The 24,655-nt window shown below is 45.5% G+C and overlaps 1 protein-coding gene across 2 annotated transcripts in view; it reads left to right on the plus strand.

The window, feature by feature from the left end:
• The window catches only part of LOC116939773 (papilin-like), a 47,481-nt gene that overhangs the window by 3,914 nt on the left and 18,912 nt on the right, over positions 1-24,655 (plus strand). For both annotated transcript variants that reach the window (XM_032948564.2, XM_032948565.2), the window contains exons 3-9: positions 1,732-1,826; positions 6,138-6,198; positions 9,135-9,237; positions 10,721-10,851; positions 18,086-18,209; positions 18,456-18,536; positions 21,497-21,669. In XM_032948564.2, the coding sequence (XP_032804455.2) occupies positions 1,732-1,826; positions 6,138-6,198; positions 9,135-9,237; positions 10,721-10,851; positions 18,086-18,209; positions 18,456-18,536; positions 21,497-21,669 (768 nt within the window). The remainder of the gene's footprint in view (positions 1-1,731; positions 1,827-6,137; positions 6,199-9,134; positions 9,238-10,720; positions 10,852-18,085; positions 18,210-18,455; positions 18,537-21,496; positions 21,670-24,655) is intronic.

The raw sequence follows: 24,655 nt of genomic DNA on the forward strand, positions 1-24,655 counted from the left end.
TGGCATCAACAATAAGTCAATAGCACATACAGTAATGGCTGTGATGTCATTTTTTTATTGAACTCGAGTACCTCACTAGCCTCAGTGAGGAGCTGCGTTTGATTAGGGGGCACAAAAATTAGGGGAGCCCTGCTGCTCATTGGGGGATGGGGGGGGGGGTAATGGGCCTTGTTTCTCACGTGCCTATCCTGGATATAAATGTAAAGAACAATCCCAACTCCGGGTGCAGTCAAAATTTCCACATCGCTGATTGAACGTCAGTGACACTTATTGTTTGGTCAATCCACTGCTGGATGAGGGCCTCCCCATGCCATACGGTTCTTGGGGGTAATTTGATCATCCTTCACCACGCTGCATAGTGCAAATTCGGTGACGGCAAGGAGCATAGACCTGGGGGTATAGAAGTACAGTACAATAATGGATATTGTTGTAGTGGACTCTAATGCCCACAATGTATACTCGCAGCATCTGACTTATTTAATGTCGGTCACCGATCCGAACACTATGAAGTCTCAAGCCTGCTTACCTTTTGAGACCTTGATGAGATCTGGTGAATTTCACGTGAATTGTTCACAAGAGTCCATTCATTATCCAGTGTGATATTAAGTTATTCACCGACTAGCAGACAAAGAACGGGGAAGAGGTTGTGGCTATGTGTTACTTTTCATTGATTTTAATGTCTGTTGTCAAGATCTATTCACATGTACTGCATACTTACTGGGGAGAGACACTATACGTGTAAATATTATAGTCTATCAAAGCCCAGAATGGGTCACATACATTCGAATAATACTTAATTTTTTATAAGCAGTGCTCTGTATTGCTCTTGACCAGTTACTTATCCCGAGTAAATATATATTTAAAAAAGTAGAACCCTTTATCAATCCACTGCTGGGTGCAAGACTCTTCACGGCTTTCAATCATGGGGATGGTTTGACCATACTTCACCACACCGGTCAGTGCAGGTTGGTGAAGGGACTGCCCAGGATCTATTTGGACAACATTCGTCGCTGTTATTAGCCGTCACTCGAAATTGATAATGTACTGTATTTTTTTTTTTACGTTTGCCTCAGTAATTCCGAACAAAGTACACGATGTACTTTTACAAGCGCATTAACGAGCATTATGGTACAGAATTGGGAAAATCGTGCGGATTAAAATAAATCCCATGACATTTTCTGTAAAACTGCACAGTAGCTCACAAGATATGACTCATTTGAGAATAATGTCGTGATCGTGTGCGGACAGAAATTTCAGGCATCGTAGAAGGATTTGGTTAGTCATTGACATCTATACAAAATTAATCAGCCGCTGTTATAAAAAAAAAATAGGCACATTTGTCTACACCTGCTCAAACGAGCAACGTGCCAGAGCTCATTTCAGATGGGGGCCCTCTGGCAGTTGTGGAAATTTCACATGTATGTTGTCAATAGCCAGCATAACTATGGGGGGGGGCGGGGGGTGAGGGGAAACTCAACACTTAAATCAATAACACTGCTTAATTTAGCCATGGACAAGGAATCTCACTCATGTGGCCGGGTTCATAGTGCAGCGCAATTAGCAGCTCCTGGCACAGAATGCTGTCCGAGCTGGCGTGCGTAAGTGTACGCATGCTCACCGAACAACCACAGACGCGTGCGACTTTCCACTTCCACCACCCCCCCACGCCCTCCTCCTCCTCCGATTGCTGTGCTACACGTGTGACTACATCCTCTGTTTTTCTTCCATCAGTACGACGATAGATCGCTGTCGACCGACTGGTCTGAGTGCAGCCGCACCTGCGGCGGAGGAATCATGTTCCGCCAGAGTCCGTGTCACCCTCGCAGGTGAGGGGTGTGAGGCGTGTGCCCCCGGAGAAGGAAGTGTACAGTTCATGTGCGCCGGTTCTTTCCATAAAGTCACCTAGATAGAAAATAATAAAAGAGAAAGTGAATAAAAAAAAATTACGAAAATAAAAAAAATAAAAATAAACATGAATGCAGACTGTAGCCTGGTTCTTAATCGGAGTGAGTGTACTGGTAGTCTATAATGTAGACTTATTCTTGGTTCTTTCAGTAATACAAGAAATAAAGAATAAGTCTACATTATAGACTGCCAGTGCGCTCACTCAGGTTAAGAACCAGGCTACAGTCTACATTATAGACTGCCAGTACGCTCACTCAGTTTAATAACCATTGGTACAGTCTACATTATAGACTGTCAGTACGCTCACCGAGGTTAAGAACCAGGCTACAGTCTACATTATAGACTGCCAGTACACTCACTCCAACTAAGAACCAGGCTACAGTCTACATTAGTGTTTTTTCTTATTTTAATTTTATTTTTATAATTTCTATTTGTATTCACTTTATTTTTATTATTATATTTCTATCTACGTGACTTTACTGAAAGAACCAAAGAATATGAATTCCTGCAGTCACGAAAGTTTTAAGTCAAAATTGAAGTGTCCAGTTGGCGAGGGGGAGATCACCGCCAAAGCTTAACCTGGCTCACAGCACCCCGCTGAGCACTATTATTTAAATGTTTTAAAGAGTCAAGTTTTCCATGTGATGTTGGGATAAGAGGACACTTTATTTAGCTAATCTCATCATGACAAGATTGATTGAAACATGTTTTATTATTCCACGAATGGCTTTATAATCGCAAAGAGTACAAGAATAAGCAATTTCAGCCCTTTGTCGATACACCCCGTCTGGAAAATGCGCGATAATGATGCTATTATCACGATAAGAATAAAATATTTATAACAGGCTCAGCACCACCCATCCAGATAAGCATTATAGCTGTGAAATACATTTCATAATTTACAGCCCATTGTCAATTCTCACCATGTCTACACCCACGCACGATACTTTACCCACGCTGGTGAGGGCCGGTTCATGAAGGTTGGCCGCTAATGTTAGCTGAGGCCATCAGTCAGGCGGGTTCACACGGCTAAGTGTGTGCTACCACTACACAAACGCTCCGAGAACGATGCGCAATACCCCGAAAATCAACAGAAATTACCCTTCTCAAAGTGCAACATTGTAATGAAGCGATTTGGTTGTGATTGCTCGCCGGACACATCGGTTGAAGGATGGCCGGAAGTACAGTTTTTTTTTTCATCATCATGCTCATAGTTTTGATTGTCAAGTCAATTTTATTTTTGCTTGTACACGTGGGGTGTCTTTCTGGCACAAATCTGCCACTCAAAGCGCCATCATCACATTAATGCTCAAACATAAACATTTTAAATTCTCTAAAATGAGGGAATGATTAGATACATACTGTCTATGGTTTTTTTCAAATTAAAAAAATAAAAGCAAGTTTTGGTTGTGAATTAATTGTTGAAACACGTTGTGTCAATAATTCCCCATATTACTCGAGAATGAAAACTAAGATAAGCATGAGCCTCTGATTGTATGGAAGGCAAGGTTGGTGGGATGCCCTGGAAGCTTGTCTAATATCATCATCATCAGTCGTGATCAGTACACTGCTGGATGAAGGCCCCTCCAAGCCGCCTCCACTTCTCGCGATGCTGTGATACAACAATCCATCCGGCACCTGTGCATGAACTGATTTAGTCACAGGAACTGAAGCAAGTCTATAGATACAACTATTTATTTCATCCCAGTTTTAAATAGTTTTTTTTGTAAATGGCCATATTGTAGGTAAATAATGGTTATTTGCAAAAGTGACTTTTCTTTTTTTACTTAGGAAGGAGTCCCAAGAACACCTTTCAAGAAGGTCCTGCTTGTAGACATTGCACATTTTGCATGTTAAAGGAAATATATGCGTATTTGTTTTATATTTTTATTATTTTATTGTTTACCTTCTACGTGACTTTACCGAAAGAACCAAGAATACGAATCCCTGCAGTCACGAAAGCTTTAAATCAAAATTGATATGCGTACTAGTGAAGAATGTTTAAATATTAGCATGGATAGGCTAGCAACCAACTTGCCACACCGCCTCCCACTGACGCCTTGCTGCCTCAGATTGCTCAAAGAGAATTGAGAAATCTCAAACATGTCTAGCAGTCAGACGTCATTCTTATTATTGGACACATTCACTTGAATTGTGTTAAGCAAATGTTGCAGATAACACCAATGCATGACGATGCCAGCTTTAAGGCATGGACACCTGGGGGCATTGCCACCGGTATACTGCAAATTAATTCATTTATTTCGTGCAACGAATCTTTCATTATTTTTGTGAACGCAGCATGCTTGATGACACACATGCGGTGGTGGGGCGGTGGTGGGGGGGGGGCAAGACAATGTTTGAACAAGTTGCTTGGAGTGTTGGCATTAGGTAACAAAAATATGTCACAGTGGTGAAAAATTGCATTCTTTTGGTTTAAGCATCACGGGTATGTTTTGTTTCTTGATTATTTTGAAATAGCCTGAAATGTAATTACGTATGCGGCCTGACAACATTCGAAATAACGCAGCCATCATCCCATCCTTACGTGGTCTCTTCCCCCCCCCCACCCCCCAACTGTCAATCATATATTTTTAGTGTTAAACGGGCTGGTGTCCGTGAACGAAAAAAAGTCACACCGGCCAGCGATAGAGTTACACCAGATAACGTATCGATCAGCCAATCGTCGATATAACGTGATGCACCGTCCCCACGCGTAGGACGACATATGAACATGGAATCGAGGCTTCCTCGCGCTTGACAAAGCGTCGCTTTCACCTGCCGCGTTTGGCTGCCCGCGAGCCTGCTTTATTCGAGCCCAGACATAGATTTGTTTTTCTCATTTGATGTGGAGGCTAAGCGTGGAATTTTATGGTTCAACAGAGACAGCCACAAAAGTGCCACACCCAGCGCTTAGGCACATTCTTACATCCTTGAGCCATCTTAAATTGTGGTCTGGACGCTAGGAGAATTTTCGTTAAAAAAATATAAAATTGTCTTTGCTATCAAGCTACTTGCAACCGATGTTACTCAGGCGTCGTCACGCACCAAGCATCTGTGCTGGCTTGTTCAGTCGCCCTCCTCGGTCGAATGGACTCTCGGCCCCATCAGTGGCGGCTCTGTACATGTACGAGCTTACAGCGCCCTTGTCAGCCCACTGCCGGATGAGGCTACAGTTGCCACCTGTTCTGCATTTCTTTGCATTGTCCTCTTTTTGAAGTAGCTGTCCTTGAAAAGCTGTGAGCCGTCTCAGAGAAAAAATGAACCGTCAAAGGTCCCGGGTTTTTGTCAGCTAAGTGCAGTTTTCCCCTCCGCCGGTCTCAGTTCTTTTTGTTGTGCCTCAGAGGTGGCATCCCTGAGATGAGGGTCTCGCCAACGCGGCGCGGGTCGTGGTGGTTATTTGGTCACACTCCACCACACCGATCAGCGTGGGTTGGTGAAGGTAAGGTGTGAGCACAGCACAGCAACACTGCTGCCCCACCAATGTAGCCCCGCAGCCTATGTCACCTGCTTTTATCCATGGTGATCGCCCATCCAAGCACTACCCAGGCTCAACTGTGCTTTATTTTCGAGGAGCGACAAGATGGGGCGCATTTCTGGCGATTGTGATCGTCGCAGTGGTAGCATAATGCCACACGATTTGGTATCTTCTTCCTCGCAGAGGCCTCCTGTACATTGGCAGGCCACACGCAGGCAAACTTCACCCTGGGCCTCCTGGGCCAGACAAAGTGCACAACTATCGTTGCCGAACGTTTGCGCTCGAATTCTCATTATCAGATTTTGCGAACGACTTTAGGAAGGGCGCAGAGAGGACTCGTGACGGTGGGTCGTGTTTGTTTTGACACCTGGCGTCCTTCCGTGCCCGGGCCTCACGGCCCTGCCGCGTGGGGGCTCGCCCAGCGCGTGACTCTGAAAACACTTCCCAGATGAATTCACAACCCTCCTTCGCCTTTCACTGCCAAAGAGGCGGCGCCCTCGGCTCCAAATGCGTGCTCACGCAGAGCACAAGAGAAGGCTGTGTACCGCCGACTTCTGCTGCCCTTTGTTTGGTCAAAACCTTGGCACTGTGCCCCCCTTTTTCCCCCACCGCCCCACGTCACCAGTCAAGTTCTTTTAAGAAATGTAACGCCTTTTATAGGGGCGATAAATTCCCGCGGAGGATTTTCCCGTGTGTCAATGTGTAGGCGGTGATTTTTACGGAGCTGGAAACGTTTCTCTCTCTCGTTCCTTCGCAGGAACAATGTCGGCTCGGACTGCACGGGGTCAGAAAGGACGTACGCTTTGTGCAACACGGAGGTGAGGAGGGACATTCCGGTCGTGAGGATTGAAATAAAATGAATCCAAATCGGACGCGTTTGTGTGCCGCGCTTTGTGGAAGACTTTATTGCAGTTCTCGAAGTGAGGAAAGGGATATATATATGCGTTGTCAAAGGAAGGACAAAAGGGCCCCTCTAACAGTTCTTCAGGACCACAGGGGCAAGCATTGCTTTATTTCACTGATGTTTTTGGCTCGGCGCATGAAAACAAGAATCCAGTGGGTACAGTGCCACCCTCGGCGTGGCTCTGGCATGGGCCCCGAGTGTGAGCAATGAAAAGTGGCCTCCTGGGTATTTTCCCTCGCTCTCTCTCTTCGTAGCCCAGCACCTGGGCCCCTCTCGACCCACGTGCTACCGGTGCAGTTGCACCGCCTGCTTCATAGCAGCACCGCTGGGTGGTAGTAGCTGGGTGCGGGGTGGCGATGTGGAAACGAATTCACTGTCAAGGGGCGGTGTTTTCCAATTCATGTTAAAGGGCACTCGATGAAGGAGCTCTATGGCAGTGCTTGCATCGACAAGAGGGAATAATGCTGGACTGTTACCGCTGTTAGGTGGAAGGTATTCCCTCCCCCACCCCCCGGTAGCAGTCTGTACTCCTTTACCTGGTTTGCGATTCGTTTTTGTATTCAAATAGGTTTCATTTAGTCACGTAAAAAGTTATTTGGAAAATCGATAGGCCAGGGGAAAATGTATATCTTTCCAAAATTAGTTGCCTACTCACAAACAGGATAAAAGTGGACACGGCCCTTAATACTCTTTGGTTATTTCGGTAAAGTCACGTAGACAGAAAAATAAATAATAGTTCACGACGTTTCGATGGCAACAACAGCTTTTCATTGCTCATCGAAACGTGGTGATCTATTATTTATGTTTCTACCTACCACGTGACTTTACCGAAAGAACCAAAGAGTATGAATTCCTGCAGTTGCGAAAGCTTCAAATCAAGATACGACCCTTTATATTTGATCAAATTAATCGATTGAAGGAGGCGTGAAACACGTGCTACGTTAAGACATAAACTACACGCGACGAATTTCATCAAGTCACAGACTATTACAATTGGGGAAGCCACCGTAAAAAAACCAACGCGTAAATCACGGCACATGGCCCGTCAGCAGTGGCCGTTGAAGAGAAACAATTATGTTGCGGTGAACAGCACGTTGAGTCAACTCGCTAAAATACATGAACGGGAAATTCGACTTGAAAAAAAGTACACGAAATATTCCACTTCTCAATGGCGGCCGCGTGAATGGCCCCCAGTCCACGTTACACCTGAACACGTGCACGAGTGAGAGCCCTGTTGTCAATCCACTGCTGGATTCGGACCACCCACAGAGTGGAGATCTTTGGCGGCTGATGGTATGGGGTGGGGGTGGTTATTTGATCACAGAATTGTAACAAAAATATTGATTCCTAATTTTGCCCCCTCCCTTCGTGTTCAAAATCATCCTTTTGCATTTCTCTTTGACAAACCGGTGCCTTTCGTACTTGCTGCTCTGGTAACAGTACCTCGCGACAGATTCAGGCAACGATCTCGTTTAGAGCTGAGTAGCAGTGTAGTGTAGAGCGGCGAGCTGTGTGACCTGTTCTGCGCCGCGACTTGTTATATTATTTCCCCCGCAGACATAAATCTCGACACGGCTGACACTCTGCTGCTGTTCCGGTTCAACATCAGGACTTTCCTCTTCTGCCCGCGACCGTGGCTATCTCTCTCTCTCTGTGCGTGTGCAGCCCTTTTGTCAATAATTCACTGCTGGATGACGACCTCCCCGGGCCGTGGGGGTCCTGGAGGCTGATGAATGACAGGGAGCATAGATGTGGGGACATAGGAGACCAGTACAACAATAGATGTTTTTGCTGCACTGCCCCCTGCTGAAGATATTGCCCTGCAGCAGTCTGCTGTGCACCTGCTTTATGGACGATGGTCTCCCCGTCCAAGCACTCCCCAAGTTCAGTCTCGTTTAGCTTCTGCGATGTGATGAGTGCCCTCTGGGTAATTTGGTTATAGGCTTCTTCGTGATTTGTCTGCCCATGCACTTCAACCACAATATCATCGCAATTCTCTCTTGCCTGTAGCCTTTAACCCCTCATGTTTTTTTTGTAAACTCCTCTTAACACTCTCTGATTAGGCATGCTTCCTTTACGTCTACAGTTCTCTTGTCACCCTTTATACATTCAAAGTGTGTCCTGGGTATAACGTTAAACTCTGTCCCATGATAGTGTCACCCGAAACAAAAAACAATGCTGAGAGAGGAGAGGCAATGGGAAGCCACCTGGACCATCCTTCCTTCATCATGGCTCAAGAACCCGAGCAATGGTGATGAGTTGTGAGGTGAAGAGAGGCTCGGTGGATTGGGTAAGATGAAGGAAGCTTATACCATGGACCCGCACTCGAGAAGAGAACTCACAAGAGAGGCATAGAGAGAGAGACAACACATCCAAGTGCAATGTTTCATGTCACTTTAAGATGTTTTTCTTGTTCGTGTCTTTGTTTTTTTTGTTTGTTGTGGTTGCACCCGATTGAAGAGCCGAATGGCTCACAGGGCTATACCAAAATAAACTGAAAACTAAAAAACTGAAAGATAAATCTCACTGCCGCTGTGCGCGCGTCTGTGTGTGTGTGCGGGGAGCGCTAAGAACGTGGTTACCAGAGTTTAATTCCCACTCACGCCCAACATCAATGACAACTATATAATTGTTCCTGGTCCTCCCCCAGGTTTACTCAGCCATAAATGAGTGCCTGGTGCGGAGTATAAAACAGCGTCACACATCAGCAGCTAAAAGGCGTCCGAGCGTGGCGTTGGCCGCCCACCCCCTCATTCATAGGCGCTCACTAACAGCACTTTCCCCAACAGTCTGTTAAGGCTATGAGGGGGATCTTTGTCTTTTTGTTTGTCTTCGTGGTGGTGCATGCAGAGCTGCCCGGACGGCTCGCGCGAGCACCGCGAGGAGCAGTGCGCGCAGCGCGAGCAGCGCGAGTTCGAGGGCCGAAGGCACAAGTGGGTCCCCTACTACGGAGGTACGGCCATCGCCTGCGCACGGCCATGAGGGGCATCCCCGCACAGCACGTGTCACATGCTGCAGAGTAGCCGTGTGAACGTGAGATGGGGGTTGTGTGTGGCGGTGGGGGGAGGGGACGCGGAGGGGCGGGGGGGGTGGTTGTGCAGGTGGGGAGGAGAGGGCCTCGGAAAGAATCACCAGGCCTCAAAGATGTCCTCCTCTGGCATTTCACCCCGGGCATCCAACTATTTTGGGGGCCCTTTGATTGAGAATGCAATGCGTGAAGGTATTTCTTCGCTGTATTTTTTGATCCCGGGGCCAATTCGAATATCCTCTCGCCGCCTGACATTGGCCGTGGCAGGGGATCGATTCAGAAGCGTGCAGGTTGCTGGGGGTTTGCGGTAGTCGATGTAAATTAACATCGGGAAGGTCCTCCTATAAACGGTGAGGGCGGAGCAGCTGTACCCCGAGGTGCGTCGGCGTGAGCTGGCCTCCTTTCACCATCTCCACGTCAGCTACAGCCATTAATCTCCTCCATTAGCCGGCGAGATCGTTCCAGAATCAATAAAACCTATACCTCGAATGAATGCCTCCAGCGGAAGGTCTTGAGTTTAACGACCTTAAATTTCGATTTAAAGCTTTCGTGACTGCAAGGATTCATCTGCTTTGGTTCTTTCGGTAAAGTCACGTAGAATGAGAAGAATTATTTTATATTTTATTTTATTTTTATTTCATTTTACTTTGATTTTTATTTTTTTATTTTATTTTATCAATTTATTATTTTATTCTCATTCTACGTGACTTTACCGAAAGAACCAAAGAAGTTTACCGACCTTTTTACCTTTATTTTTATTTAGCCTTTTCAATCCCAGCAATGCTGTGGCATTTTTATTTGGTGAGTTTTGCTTCACCATGGTATTTGGGGGTTCCTTTGTAGGTGCCTGTTGTGGTGTGCTTTGTAGCGAACAATCGGTGTGATGCAGTGGAGCGTGTAGGTGGAGCGCCGGTTTCTGCACTCCGCTATAAACCCAGAAATCTGTGTTAAATTTCCAGTGATAACAACAGCGGTGAGTGATTGTTTGAATAGACCCTAGGCCCTCTCTTCGCTAAACCCACACTGACTAGCGTGGTGAAGTATGGTCAAACAAACTCCCATGAATGACAGGGAGTCAGGTGGGTTTCATCCAGCAGTAGATTGACATGGGGCTGAAAATAATCATTATTAATCATGGCTATCTCATAAAGCACGTGCACAGTATATTGGTGTCACTTAAATATGTCATCATCTCTCAGTGTGACGTCCTTTGGTTGTGCGGCTCGTAAAAACGCGACGACATTTTCGCGAATGGAACGCTTCACAAGGATGGAACGCAAATGTTTGGAAGCCGTTACATAATCCGCGAAATGTAATGCGTGGCTTTTTCTTCTTCCTTGTTTCATTCACGTTGCCCCTGTGTTGTGCGCATGCCCCCTCGCTCGCTCGTTCGCCCGCTCGCGATCAGCCCGCGATAAATGCGAGCTGAACTGCATGGTGCACGGTCACAACTTCTACGTGCGCCAAGCGGAGGCCGTGGCGGACGGCACGCCCTGCGAGCTGGGCGGCCGAGACGTGTGCGTGCAAGGGGTGTGCCGGGTAAGGAGGAAACCCCCCCCCCCATCCACTGGGCCCCCAACTAAGGCCCCCCCCATTCCCCATCCACTGGGCCCCCAACTAAGGCCCCCACTCCCCATCCAACAGCTTTCCATGCTCGAGCACAATCGAAATCTTTTATTTATTCTGGAGATATCCGATGAGCTGCAAAGCTACAACAATGCACAATACAAATATAACCCTATAGGAGTGCAAAGTATGGGGAAGGGAAGCACATAGCTTTAAATAAGTAAATGAAAACAACATCATTTTTTTTATTATTTTACCAGGTAAAATCTATTGAGTGAATAATTATTTTTCAGAAGCGACCTGGCAACAAATGGTAGCATCAACATTAACAGCAATGATGAATCAATACATTGCTGGATCAAGGCTCCCCCAGGCTACTTTTTCAGGAAGTTAACCGGTTTTATGTATGGGAAAAACTTTTGAACGCCATTCATCATCATTATCATTCGAACTGCTTTCTGTGTTTAGTTTGCTGTCCTTCCCCCGCACTTCCGATTAGCACGGTTGACGACGTACGGTGCGAATGAAGTTCAACATGCACACATAGCCATGATCTATGCAGTGTTGGGTACAGGTCTCTCTACGTCGTCACCATCGCTCAAGGTCGTGCCATGCAATGATCCGCCTGGCATTTGCAAACGAGCCGATTCCATCACTCCATCTCTATGGCGGATGTTCCCACAAAAGCGTTCTCTCTGTTGGCAGGCACTCCCATTGTTTGTATTGCTCACCGGTCAATGTCCCTTCAAGAGATGTGTCCTGTTCAAGAGATGTGTCCTGTCCAAGACCACTTACCTGTCTTCAGTCAATTACAACGTCTCCATCTTCTCTCACCACGGGTCCTCTTTCCGTCTCTCAAAGTGATTCCAAGCACGCGCCTCTCAACATCGTTGGGCAAACACCCCCCCCCCCCAATTCCATATTGTTCATGCGAGGTTGTTTGACCTTACTTTACGACGCTGGTCAGTACCAGTTGCTGAAGGAGGTTGACTCGGAACAAGTTCAAATATCACACTCCCCCCCCAATGGATAGTCCTGAGTATAACTGAAAGCTTAATCCTAAATATGAATGAACAATTGTCAAGCACTTTTATAATTGTTACTCATGGGGTTATAATAATTTAACGACAAATTAATTAAAACCACATGCTATGTAAAACCACAGCCTAATTGAAACCAGAGACTAATTGAAAAGGCCAACATTGTGCAACGCTAACGCTAACCTCAAGCCACAATGTAAGTGCTTCACATGTACAGCCAAGCGCAGTCGCAAAATGTTAATGTTTATATGCTTTGCCAATTCGCACTTAATGATTATTTTCCTTTTGTATCGCGGGGTTGGTCGATTGACAGGAGTCGAGTAAATACCTTAAACGCTGCTGGTGAATTATCGAAGCTGGCGGAGGTGTTACGATGTGGCCCATGGTTTGGGTTTTGGTGTCCGCAATTGCACTGTAGGCCGTTATTAATTGTCCATTGGTGTAGGAGACGGCCACAACGTGCCACGTGATGGTCCGATGCGGTTCAGCATAGGCGACTGTTTGCAGGGCAAGTTGAAACTGAGAGGGTCTTCTGCAGAGTCGTCAATTAAGCGTGCGTTAGATGCGTTGCTCTCCGCTGAGCCTCAGGGCCGATTCAGGGCACTTTGAGCACCGCTTAAGCGTTGTAGCCAGTTCCAAGTGTTTACGCAATGAACCGACACATTTAACCAAATTTCATTAAAACCCAGCCGTGTTCCTATAGTTTTGCAATTTACAGATTTTGAAGAAAAAAAAAAACAATCTGCAAAGGTACATTTTTTGACCAAGGAACAAATCGCGTTTTAAATTGTCCACGGAGGCATGGTGTGTGGTTGGATTCCATCCACATTGTTTTCGGTGTGAGTGAGCACATACTGCACATCCCAGGGTTTCTTGTGTGGTCACGAATGCCCTTTAACAACAGGGTTTCCTCCCCCCCTCCCCACACTCCGCTTACCCCCCCACCCCGACATTGACTGGTTCCACGTATCATGGCACAGACATAGGCGTGGCCCAGAGTGCCGTCCGTCTGGGCGTGTGTCGGGGAAGGTGTCTGTCCAAGGCACGGGTGTTCAATGATGCTGCCTCAAAGCCACTGAAAAAACGAATGGGGGGGGGGGGGGTTCACGCTTAATGTGAAGGGTAATAGACACCTTTCACAAATAACAATTGCTTTCACGTTCAGGGGAATCTGTTCATCTCGAAGTGTATCCCCAGGTAGACAATCGGGGGAATGGACACCGTCCAAACAGAATTCTGGTACACAGCCATGGAAATGTTTGCATCAGCCGGCCTTGCTGGAATAATTTTAATACAAAATTGATTTTCGATTGATGTCACCTAGTTTCATTGGCATTTCTTCACAAGAACGTATATTTGTTACCAAACCGTCAGGCGTACGGGATGCACTTTTTTTTACAGCATAGATTTCCTGAAACGTGTTGGTATAATGACGGAGCCTTTAAGTTAAAGTTTTCTTGAAATGTTGAGGCCTCAAAGATCTGGAGGTGGAGTGGCGACAGCCATTCATGCACTGACCTCTGCACCCAAGTTCGTTTCCTGGCCATGAGCTAAAATCAGCGGTGATATCTGAAGTCGGAAGTAACTGTACTGATAAATAAGCGCCAATGCACGCATTTGGTGGGTTGTGAGGCCAGGACCCTGGGAATGCGAGACCCACCGTTCTCAAAACCCGACAGTTGAACGCTGAGAAAGTTCGCGTTCAAAGAGTGCGGCCTCAGCATCAACCATTCCCTGCTGAGGTCCTCGCGCCGGTAATTCACGAGCGTTGATTGGACCTCACCCGACGCCGGCGATGGCTGTCGATACCCCGGGGGGCACCCCCCAGCAATCGTGAGTGGCTCACAGGTGCGGCCCATTCGCATAGGGGGGGGGAGGGGGGGCTATATTTGGTCACATCTCAAGTTGCACGAAAACATAAAAAAACCAGTCTAGCAGCCTTGTCTTGCCTTTTTTAATGCTCGATTCAGTATGTGCTACCCATAGCAACCCACGGTTTGGATTTTTTAATTACCACAATTGGGTTTTCATTGAATGATCTCAAAGGGTAGGATTAGTTATGTCAATATCATGCTAAAGATAACTTTATGTTTCACCTGCTCCCCCACCCCAATGTAACTTAATTATAACAAATTTTGATTTAAAGCTTTCGTGACTGCAGGGATTCATATTCTTGGTTCTTTCGGTAAAGTCACGTAGAAGGGAAACAATAAAATAATAAAAATATAAAACAATAAAATTATCACGACGTTTCGACTGCAACACAAGCAATCATCATCAGGTGTGAAAACCACAGCAAGAAATTTTGAAAAAAGTGGTTCTTTGCAAGCCATCTGGCTACCATGAGAGATTCGTTCATGAGGCTATCCACATATACAAACACAGAGACAATTTCAACCGAGAAGATGGATTCTGGCTTAGCAATCATTGGAAGGATTTGATAAACCATTTCGGGTCTTAATTGATTGTTCACGTTTACAGTGGCTTTCAGACCGCATCCATCATTTTCGTCTCCCCCCTCCTCTTTTCCGAACATAGATGGGCTCGTCCATCTGAATAACTGCCAAATCGCTCTCCGTGGTGCTAACGTTAAAAAAACGCCACTTTTTTAAAATTTTATTGCTGTGGTTTTCACACCTGATGATGATTGCTTGTGTTGCAGTTTAAACGTCATGATAATTTTATTGTTTTATATTTTTATTTTATTGTTTCCCTTCTACGTGACTTTACAGAAAGAACCAAGAATATGAATGATAACAATTGACTTTTTGTGATCCCAATCAAGTCCATTCTGTTTGTATCTTGGGTACTGTCTCTTTAAACAAAAAATCTCTCATTTTCAGTTAATTTGCCCCATCAGCCTTAATGTAACGCTTGCATATAATTTGTTCATTCATTATTATAATTATTACTTTATAGAAGGTACTATGCAAACCCACTGGCTATCATCAAAGATTTGTCCATGAAGCCATCCAGATATATAAACACAGACACAACTTCAACCGAGAAGATGGGTGCAAATTGAGCAATCATTGGAAGGACGTTATTAACCACGTGAAGTCTTAACCTGCTGTGATGTTTCCATCCTTCCTGCCGATGTTAGCTGACTCTCTGAGTGGCATCACTAGGTTGGATGTCTTTGTATTGACAGGCTGGATGTCCTACTCGATCTGCCACCGAAGCATCATTGACATGCTAATCTCTCACAATACAATGGCCACTTCCACAGCCTCAGGGAGACCATCTCTAGCCCTGCACTCTTGCCATGAGGGGACTCCCATCTCTGGCCTTAATAAAACCTTGTCTCAGTAGCTTTCTCTCTCACACCTGAAGACGAGTGCTTGTGTTGCGATCGAAACGTCGCGATCTAGTTTTTTTCTACCTACGTGACTTTACCGAAAGACCCAAAGAGGATGAATTTCTACGGTCACGAAAGCTTTAAATCAAGATTATGGTGATTGTTATTATACTCAGCCATCATCAAGCCATTGCTGAAGAACGGCCTTCCCAATGTGTCGTTGAGTTTGGTTTGTTGTCCTTCCCCGCCAACCTCTGATTCGCACGGTTAGCTCTGTACGGTGCGAAAGAAGTTCAACATAAATACATAAATACATATCTCCCCTTGCTTCTTTGCTCACTTCTCAGACTTTGTTGAACTATTCGAGCCATTTTTCTTTTTAGCTCTCGTTAATTTGGCACAACGGAGTTTAAACGCAAAGGTGACAATGCTTGCGCATTGCAACCAATGCACACGAAATCCATCTCGCGCTTGCACCACAAGCCGATGTCATTGCTCCAACTCTGTGGTGAGCACCTCTCGGCTAAATTACCTTCGTTGGCTGCCCTCCCATCGATGGACTCGGCCACTGAACATCGCCGTTGCTTACAAAGTGTAAAAAATTAAAACCATGCTTTGTGTTTCCGCCTACCACCATTTTAAGTAGAGCACCCCGCTACGGCAACGCGAGTTTGATTCCTCGCCATTGCTAACGTCAGTGGCTAAAGACATCTGAACCAAATCTCGATCCCTCCTTCACCAACCCGTACTGACCAAAGTGGTGAGGTATAGTTAAATAGCTCCTTAACCGAAACGGTGTGGTGAGCTGTTCAACCACCATTGGAGTTTACGAAGGTGGTGTAGTTTAACACGTAGGCTTTCGCGACCAATATTATTAATAATAATAAAGGTTTTTGGGTTAGATCGCGTAAGTATACATGTAGCCCTTCACCACCCGACACAGCAATTAGTAAGGGATTTGTCACGTAAACAAAACGCCAATTATATTCTTGGTTCTTTCGTTAAAGTCACGTAGAAGGGAAACAACAAAATAATAAAAATATACAAAAAATACGTTTTAAAAAATCGCCACTTTTTTCAAATTTTCTTGCTGTGGTTTTCACACCTGATGATGATTGCTTGTGTTGCAGTCGAAACGTCGTGAGATTTTTTATTGTTTTAGATTTTTATTATTTTATTGTTTCCCTTCTACGTGACTTTACCGAAAGAACCAAGAATATGAATCCCTGCAGTCACGAAAGCTTTAAATCAAAATAAAACGCCAATTAGTTTACTACTTTAGCCCACCGGTTTGTTGGTGAGTAAATCCACAACATTTACAATTTGAGTAGTACGAAGTTTCGCTGGTAATTACATCATCCAGCATCATCGGGCAATTTACCAGAATAGTGAAGCAATCCATCTGCTTATGAAAGGTGGTGTAATTGAATCCTTTACATGAATAACATCCGATTTAATTAGGCTCTGATCATGTTTGAACCTTCTTTGCACTTATTGTAATCGTTTGGGAAAAGTAAAAACATTTCTAAAGACTATTTTACGTAAGTGCAATTTGATGAGGCAAAAACAACAGCTCATGGCCAACGCTGTTGGTGAAAATGGCTTCAGCCTAATCGTGTGAGAGACTGCAAGCCGAGACTCGGTGGTCATGAGTGCCAAGAAGACCTGTCAGAACAAACGCTAGCTCGCATATCTTCTCGGACAACAGTGGTGGCATGAATCATATTCATCATTATTTCTTCAAAGGAAGATATACTGAGACATATTTCTGCCAATATTGAGCGTTCAAGTCCAGGAAGTTTTTCTTGTAATATTAAAAAATGTTGCTTCCTGAAATGTTTTATTCCCACCAACGGCGGTAGCTGTCGACTGTAAAGGGGACGCGACTTCGCTGTAGCCTTCGGGTTAGATGGACTCAGGGCCAGGCGACAAAGAGGGGAATACATTTGACAAGTCGCCCAATGTTGTGCTATGCACCAGGGCCCATGCCAACCACACTACACTCCTGATGCACACATCCATTCATCTCATCATCACTCATCATGAGCTACGATCAGTCCACTGCTGGATGAAGGCCTCCCCAAGTCGCCGTAAACTCTAGTGGTCTTGCGATGCAATAATACTTCCATCACGTGCACATGGAACTGATTTCGTTGCTTCATCTAACTAGGCGGACGACCCCTTTAGACGCATTCCATCTTGATCATCGTTATTTAATGGCATTCAATTTCAAAACTTCCTCTCTCACCACTGGCTTGTTTCTTTTATTTTGGATTTTGATATCAAATCACAATGCCAGAAATTACAGGGTGCTGCTTTGCGTATGATGTTTTATGTCAACAAGACAACCCTTTGCAGTTCATACGTTTGTATTAATGTTTGCTTTGATGAAAAAACTAAATAGGTTCAAAAGCAAAATTCTCACAAAGTATTTGCTCACAAAGTGGTCCTTATTTGATTGACTCTAAAGGTATGAGTTGCTGACCCTTGACTCTAATTTGAACTTTGTAGCATTATGATTGTGCATTGATTGCTCTGCCTGTGCCACACGGACAAATATATCCCAGAACATCGCTTAATCCAAGAGGTGCCCATGTGGTTCAGGGGTCAGAGCACTGACCGGCACCGCTGAGATCCTGGCTTCAAATCAACGTTTCTGCCATGTGTGATTAAATTGTATTCCCATGTATAGTGAGTTGATGGCCTCAGCCTTGTGGGTATTTTTTTTTATAATCTTAATTTGAGATCCTAGTTGATGTTTCCCTATTTTTTTAATGATTGGGCCTCCGCGATACTATTTCGGGGGGCCTTTCTACACTCTTGCTGAGTTTGCTGACGCTTAGCGCCACGGCCGTTTGTCGGCCCGCAGACCGTGGGCTGTGACGGGAGGCTCGATTCCGGCCTGGTGGAGGACTCGTGCCGCGTGTGTGGCGGCGATGGCTCCTCCTGCGTCCCAGTCACCGGCGTCTTCAACAAGCCCGAAGTTCCCCGGGGTGAGTGCCGTGGGCCAGGCTGCCTCGTGGCTTCCATCCCCCTTCTTCTGCCTACTCCAGGAAAAAAAATGAACTCGGGTCGCCCGTGATATACATCGCACGACAAAGAGCCGGATGTTAAGTTAGATTCCTTTGGGTTTGCGGGGAAAACAATTTACCCATTATAACGCATCCGTTGTCTGCATTTGATTGCGCTTGAGTAAGTACAAAAACAAAACGGCATTCATCTCTGCTTTTGTCTTGCAGGCTACGTTCAAATCATTGTCATCCCAGTCAGAGCGACGAACATCAAAATTCAAGAATCGTCTGCTTCTAGAAATTACCTGGGTACAGTGCACACAGACACACACACACGTGCACACACATACACGTGCGCTCAACTTCCGTTATGTGCAGCACAGCTGTCGGCAGACAAGCTTGGGCACAGCCGATCAGACTGGTTTGGGTTTCAAATCCATTGACTAAGAGCCATGTAAGATTCGAGCCCGTGCCTGCTAAGAAAGCCCATGGCTTTGGCAGAAAAAAAGTTAATAGAGAACGAAAGATATTGCGGTTTTACACAGCATCAGGCAGTGTATAAAGCTGCCATGCTGCAAATATCACAGTTTATTTAACGGTGCTGCATTTTTCGTATTTCTTTTCTCCCCTCCTGTGTTATTGAAACGATACTGTCTACGTCATGTCACGATATGACGTGTCAATTCAGAACCCCCTTCAGAGCAGTGCATGTGTAGTGATGACATAGGACATCACTACTGTGTCAGCCCGTACGAGGGCTGGGGGCCCCAAGGGAGTGCCTGGGGGGTCACGTGGTGGAGGACCCGGACCTTCCCAGAGGTGGGGGAAGGGAGGCGTGGCCTGGGCGGAGCGGTGATCAGCGGGGTGTGAATGCGGAGCGGGGCTGTTCAACCCCCAAGTGAAGACGACGTCATCGGTCCTCAAGTCCCCGGGTCGTCGTCTGGGACCAGGCAGCCCGTTGCCTGCCTGGGTCACGCTGTGTAGTGTTCCAGAGTGTTAGCGAGTTGAGAAAGGTGGTCACCACCTTATGTGCGGTGTTATATCACTTACCGTTCTATTAAATAGTGTTGCCTCCAAGCTGTGTGTGTGTCTGTGTGCGCACCTAATTCGAACCCACTACACATGTTAAGAGAACGGCCCGTGGAAATAGATATAACGGAAGTGCTTCTGAGGTTTCTTGGGAGTGTCTACGCACTGACGGCGTGCATTCTCACATGCGCTGCTGCAGAGAAATGTTCGGTGCGTAACATTCAAATCGAGGTGTCTAATTTTCACAGCTGGAATTTTGCCAAGTGAAGAACAAAAGTAATTTCATGTGATGGATTTTTGCGGATTCGTTGGTGTCCGGGCTGAGACCATCATCTGGTGACACTCGAGATGCCCATAAATGACGTCACGCACCTAGGGGGGGGGCGGGTCAGACATTTGTGACGATGTGTGACGAGGGGGGTGGGGTTTGAGACATGTGACGTCACATCAAAATGCGCAACTTTAAATAAATATAGACAACACGTTCTACTTAATTAAATAGACTTTTTAATAAATGTTTTCTCATACAACATCAGAGTGCAGAGCCACATTAAATACTCACTACAATGACAATAGTTTAAAGCGATTTGAAGCATGTTTTATATTTTGGGGGGGGGGGGGGCAGAGCTTTGTGACGTCATATTTAAGGGGGGGGTCTGACTTTGTGACGCCGTGTGACGAGGTGGGGGGGGGTCAAAAATCGTTATAGCTTCAGGAACGTCAACACGTATAGTTTGAATGTTTCCCCTTAAACATAAAATCATCGTAATATATTTATATGTTTTTGTGACATTTCTTTTGATGCAAGGCAGTGGTAACCATTCTTATTTGTAGATGGGTTTGTTTTTTTAATTTGTGCTTGCACTCAGTTGCCACTGCGTTCCCATAATGATCAACTAAGTAGAAATTAAAAAAAGGTATTTGGAGGACATTCCTTCAATTTAAAATGGTTACGTTTGGCCAGTAGAGGGCGCTCGTTGCAAACTCGGCAGGACATGTAAAAGAGCACACAAAAGACAAAGACTCCACGTGACGCATGAACAGATGAATTATTGGAGCAAGTTCTGTTAGCGACACGGCACACGAGGGGGTGGGTGGCCAGCACCACGCCCGGCCACCTTTGTCTCCCCGGTGGCGATGTTTACACACCAACACTAGGTACTCATTTGATGCTGAGTTCAGTTTAAGTTTCATTTATTTGGTATAGCCCTGCGAGCCATTCGGCTCTTGAATCGGGTGCAACTGCAACAAACAAAAAACAAAAACACGAACAAGAAATCATCTTAAAGTGACTATGTGACTGTGCAAACAGAAAATACAAACACCTAGGGGTGGCCCAGGACCAGTTCAGATCATCGTCACCGGTGTTGGCCGTGAGCGGGAATCGAACTTGGGTCGCCGGGTTCGTAGTGCAGCGTAGCGCTAACTACTCCCGAAACGCAAAGGCCGTCAGCATTTCCTACAGAAGTCCATTGTGGCACTCTTAGGTGACCACAAACATCGAACAGGCGTGACTAAAACTGGCAGCAGTGGCAGCAGTGATGCATCACTGGTGACCCAACACAATGGATCCACAATCCACCTCTTCAGGAAATGATTGATGGTTCGAGCATAACGCACGCAGGCTGACTGCTTGTTACACAGAAATGTGTGTCGTTTCAAACTCATGATTTTTCCAGCCAGCACTATTATTCTGTTACGATATAGTTTTTTCATAATTTACAGATTTGATTGGGCTGATGAGGCAAGGTACAAGAGAATATATTTTATTTTGTCCATGGCTATCTATGCACAACAAACCAAAGAGATGGAGAAACAAAGGCTGGCTCGTATACAATTCTGAGAATGCTGCAGATCAGCCGGGTTGAAAGAATGACGAATGAAGAAGTATTACGAAGAGCAAAGCAATGCCGTCAACTTAGAAAGGTTATACTAGCTCGAGGTAAGTCAACATATTTGAGACATTTGACAAGAACAGACGTGCCAACGTCTAGATATTGTTGAAATAAAACATCGAGCCGAGTGTCAAAATCTAGTTGTGTTTCTAAGCTCATGTGAGCATCGGGTAGTGCTCATCTCAGTTGGTGGCCCAAAGCCAGTGATGGAAATTACACATTTCCATGGTGAGGGCCAGTCTGTGAATTTTGAATTATGCGTACGAAATGTGTATACGTGGTCTCTCATTTTGCATCCCCCCCCCCCCCTGCCCGCACCGTCGCCTCCCCTCCCAACGTGAGCAGCCATCAAGAACCCGCTCGGCCACTACTACCTGAACGGGCACTGGACGATTGACTACTCTCGCTCGTTCCCGGTCGCCGGCTCCGCGCTGCGCTACGAGCGTCGCGACGAGAGGGACGATTCGCCGGAGGCGGTGACCCTCCTGGGGCCCAGCACCGAGCCGCTCGTCGTGGAGGTGCGGCTCACGGGGCACGGCACAATTCACGTTCACCTCTGAAGACGCGAAGGTTTTCACAGCCAGTATCGCGATGCGTAATTGTGTTTATTTTTTATTTTTATATATATTGGTCAGGCTACGTAAATGATCCGGCTATATTTGTGTTGTTGCACGCATGAGCATGGTTGGCTACGTGCGGTGAGAACGAAGTTCAACATACATACACACGTCACGACTCTCCGCCACCCGGAGAAGCAGAGTTTAAAGTGTCATGTGTACAATCTTTTAAGAAAAATATATTTTATTATGAAGCCCATTGCCATGGCGGTATTGCCAAATGTTACTGCATTCTCCAGATTGTAATACGCAACCCATACCCCTGGGGTAATTTTAAAGAAAGGTGTGTATTATAACCGGGATAATATGGTACTATATTAGACAGAGGAATCTTCCAGAAGAGTATCATGAACAAAGAGATTAAAGCAGATATTTCGCAAGACAAAATATTATCTAGATTATAAGACCGACCCCAAACTTTTCTAACAAAAATGTTTGGTCAACACTGCTGAGATTCTGGGTTGGAATCCATGATGAAATTTGGCTATTCTGCAAAGTGAGGTTGATATTCTCAGTTCAGTGAGGAAAATTAAATAAAAAAGAAGTAATTTATGCTCATGTGAGCACTGGGATGACTCTCACACCTCCAGTAGAGGTTGGATTCATATATCATCTAAATGCAATTTTAGAGGCAAAAAAGAGGCAGTCAGCCTTAGCCAGAGGGAAAAAATGAAGTTTTTGAGCCTGGGCCCAAACAGGAGCAGGAAGTCAACAGCTTGGATAGCTGGGGGGAAGGGACTTTCACATAATGGGGGCAGCAGAGAAGAATGAGCGACCTCCCTCTGACCGAAGGCTGTTCAGGTTACAATCCAGGAGGATTAACACTGACATACAGTGGCGGGTCGAGATTTGCAGTATAAATTTGAAAAAAAAATTCTCTCCAGGGGGTTTATTTTTCAATTACATTCAAATTGCACTCGGATGTTTGGCCAATTCCTTTCATTTTTTCCTCTCAATTCTATTCGTGCTGCTTTGAGCATGATGTTAAGAGACATATATTTATATTCAGAACCCTCACGGCGAGTAGAGAATGGCCCTGGTAGATGATGGCACAGATCTATTTCTGAAGCCACCGCACGAGACCTTTTATATCCACACTAGAGGGGTACCATGTAATGCCCTGCAAAGATGTTTAGCGGTATGTCAATCAAATCAATGTTTTTAAGTCTCAGAGCTGAAATAAGCAACATGAAGTGGGAAGAAAACGTAACGTTGTGGTTTTTTTATGATCACTAATCAGCGACCTCGTTACACGGGCGGTTGCAACCTGGAGTCTCTCCCAGGGTCTCAGTAGTGCTGACTCTTTGCTTTAATCCCAAAGCGACCCGACCATCAATCTTGAGGGATTCTTGGGGACGATGTTTATTTTTCTACAGGTATCAAAGTGCTTCCAAACAGGACACCTGAGCTCAGTTCCTCTTTCATTGTGCAGAGGGCCCCGTTTTCGGGGTGTTTTTGGAAAAATATTCGGACGCAGGGGAAAAGCCATCGGTGGAGGTGGTGGCTGTAGTTTCGTTTGTGTTGTAAATCGAACCCCTGCACGTGTGCGGTATTTTTATTCGGTGAGACTGGTGCCAGTGAAGGTCTCCTTCTCTTGCGACGTGGCCTCGTTTTAGGCGCTCAGAGCGTTTACAAACAGCCCTGCGGACTTCCCACCTGGTTTCTTTTAAATAAAATATACGGCCCTCAAAACTCACGCAGATTTTTATTTGAAAGTTGTCTCGCCAGTGTTTTTTTCTTTTCTTCCGGCAACCACGTCGGTGCATAACCTTCGTTAGCGGCGCATGTGACACTCATTCACAGCGAGGCGATGAGAGTTTTAGCAGCCTAACTTCATGCGATGTTACTCTATGATTTTACTTTACGAGGTTTACCACTCGAAGATCCATGTACTGTGCCTGCAAGTCGGTTGTTTTAAAACAAAATGCCTAAGGGCAACTTCGACATCGTAACAATTTGCCGGCTCGCTGGCAGTCGAATCATATGCCTAACATTCATGGTAAAACGTATTTAATAGCCATTATTTCTTTGTGTTTAGTTTGTCGTCCTTCTCCTGCACCCCCGATTAGCATGGTTGGCTATGTACGGTGAGAAAGAAGTTCAACATACATAATCTTTAACCATCATCGATCCATCTTTGGGTGAAGGTTTCCCCAACGTGTCGCCATCTCTCACCGGTTTGCCATGCGATAATCCACATCGCCAAACACCACATATCTCTCCACGTTTTTAGTGGCTTTTAAAAAAAGAAATTATTGTAAATTTGTCTTAGCGGTGTTTAGACATGGCCTTAACCGGGCACACAAAGCTGATAACATGAAACAGGCGGCACGCGCTTGCTCACTGAAACCAATGAGCAAGCGGCACTGATTGAAAACGTTATTTTTCTGGAACATTGGTACAGTGAGGGAAAAAAGTATTTCATCCCCTGCTGATTTTGTAGGTTTGCCCACTGACGAAGAAATGATCGGTCTAGAATTTTAATGGTAGGTTTATTTGAACAGTGCGAGACAGAATAACAACAACAAAATCCAAAAAAACGCATGTAATAAATCTTATAAATTGATTTGCATTTTAATGAGGGAAATAAGTATTTCTCTGCAAAACATGACCTAGTACTTGGTGGCAAAACCCTTGTTGGCAATCACAGAGGTCAGACGTTTCTTGTAGTTGGCCACCAGGTTTGCACACATCTCAGGAGGGATTTTGTCCCATTCCTCTTTGCAGATCTTCTCCAAGTCATTAAGGTTTCGAGGCTGACGTTTGGCAACTCGAACCTTCAGCTCCCTCCACAGATTTTCTATGGGTATAAGGTCTGGAGACTGGCTAGGCCACTCCAGGACCTAAATGTGCTTCTTCTTGAGCCACTCCTTTGTTGCCTTGGCCA

The sequence above is a fragment of the Petromyzon marinus genome, chromosome 6 (assembly GCF_048934315.1).
Source record: "Petromyzon marinus isolate PM22_M1 ecotype Great Lakes invasive population chromosome 6, UKy_Petmar_22M1.pri1.0, whole genome shotgun sequence".
Lineage (NCBI taxonomy): Eukaryota > Metazoa > Chordata > Hyperoartia > Petromyzontiformes > Petromyzontidae > Petromyzon > Petromyzon marinus.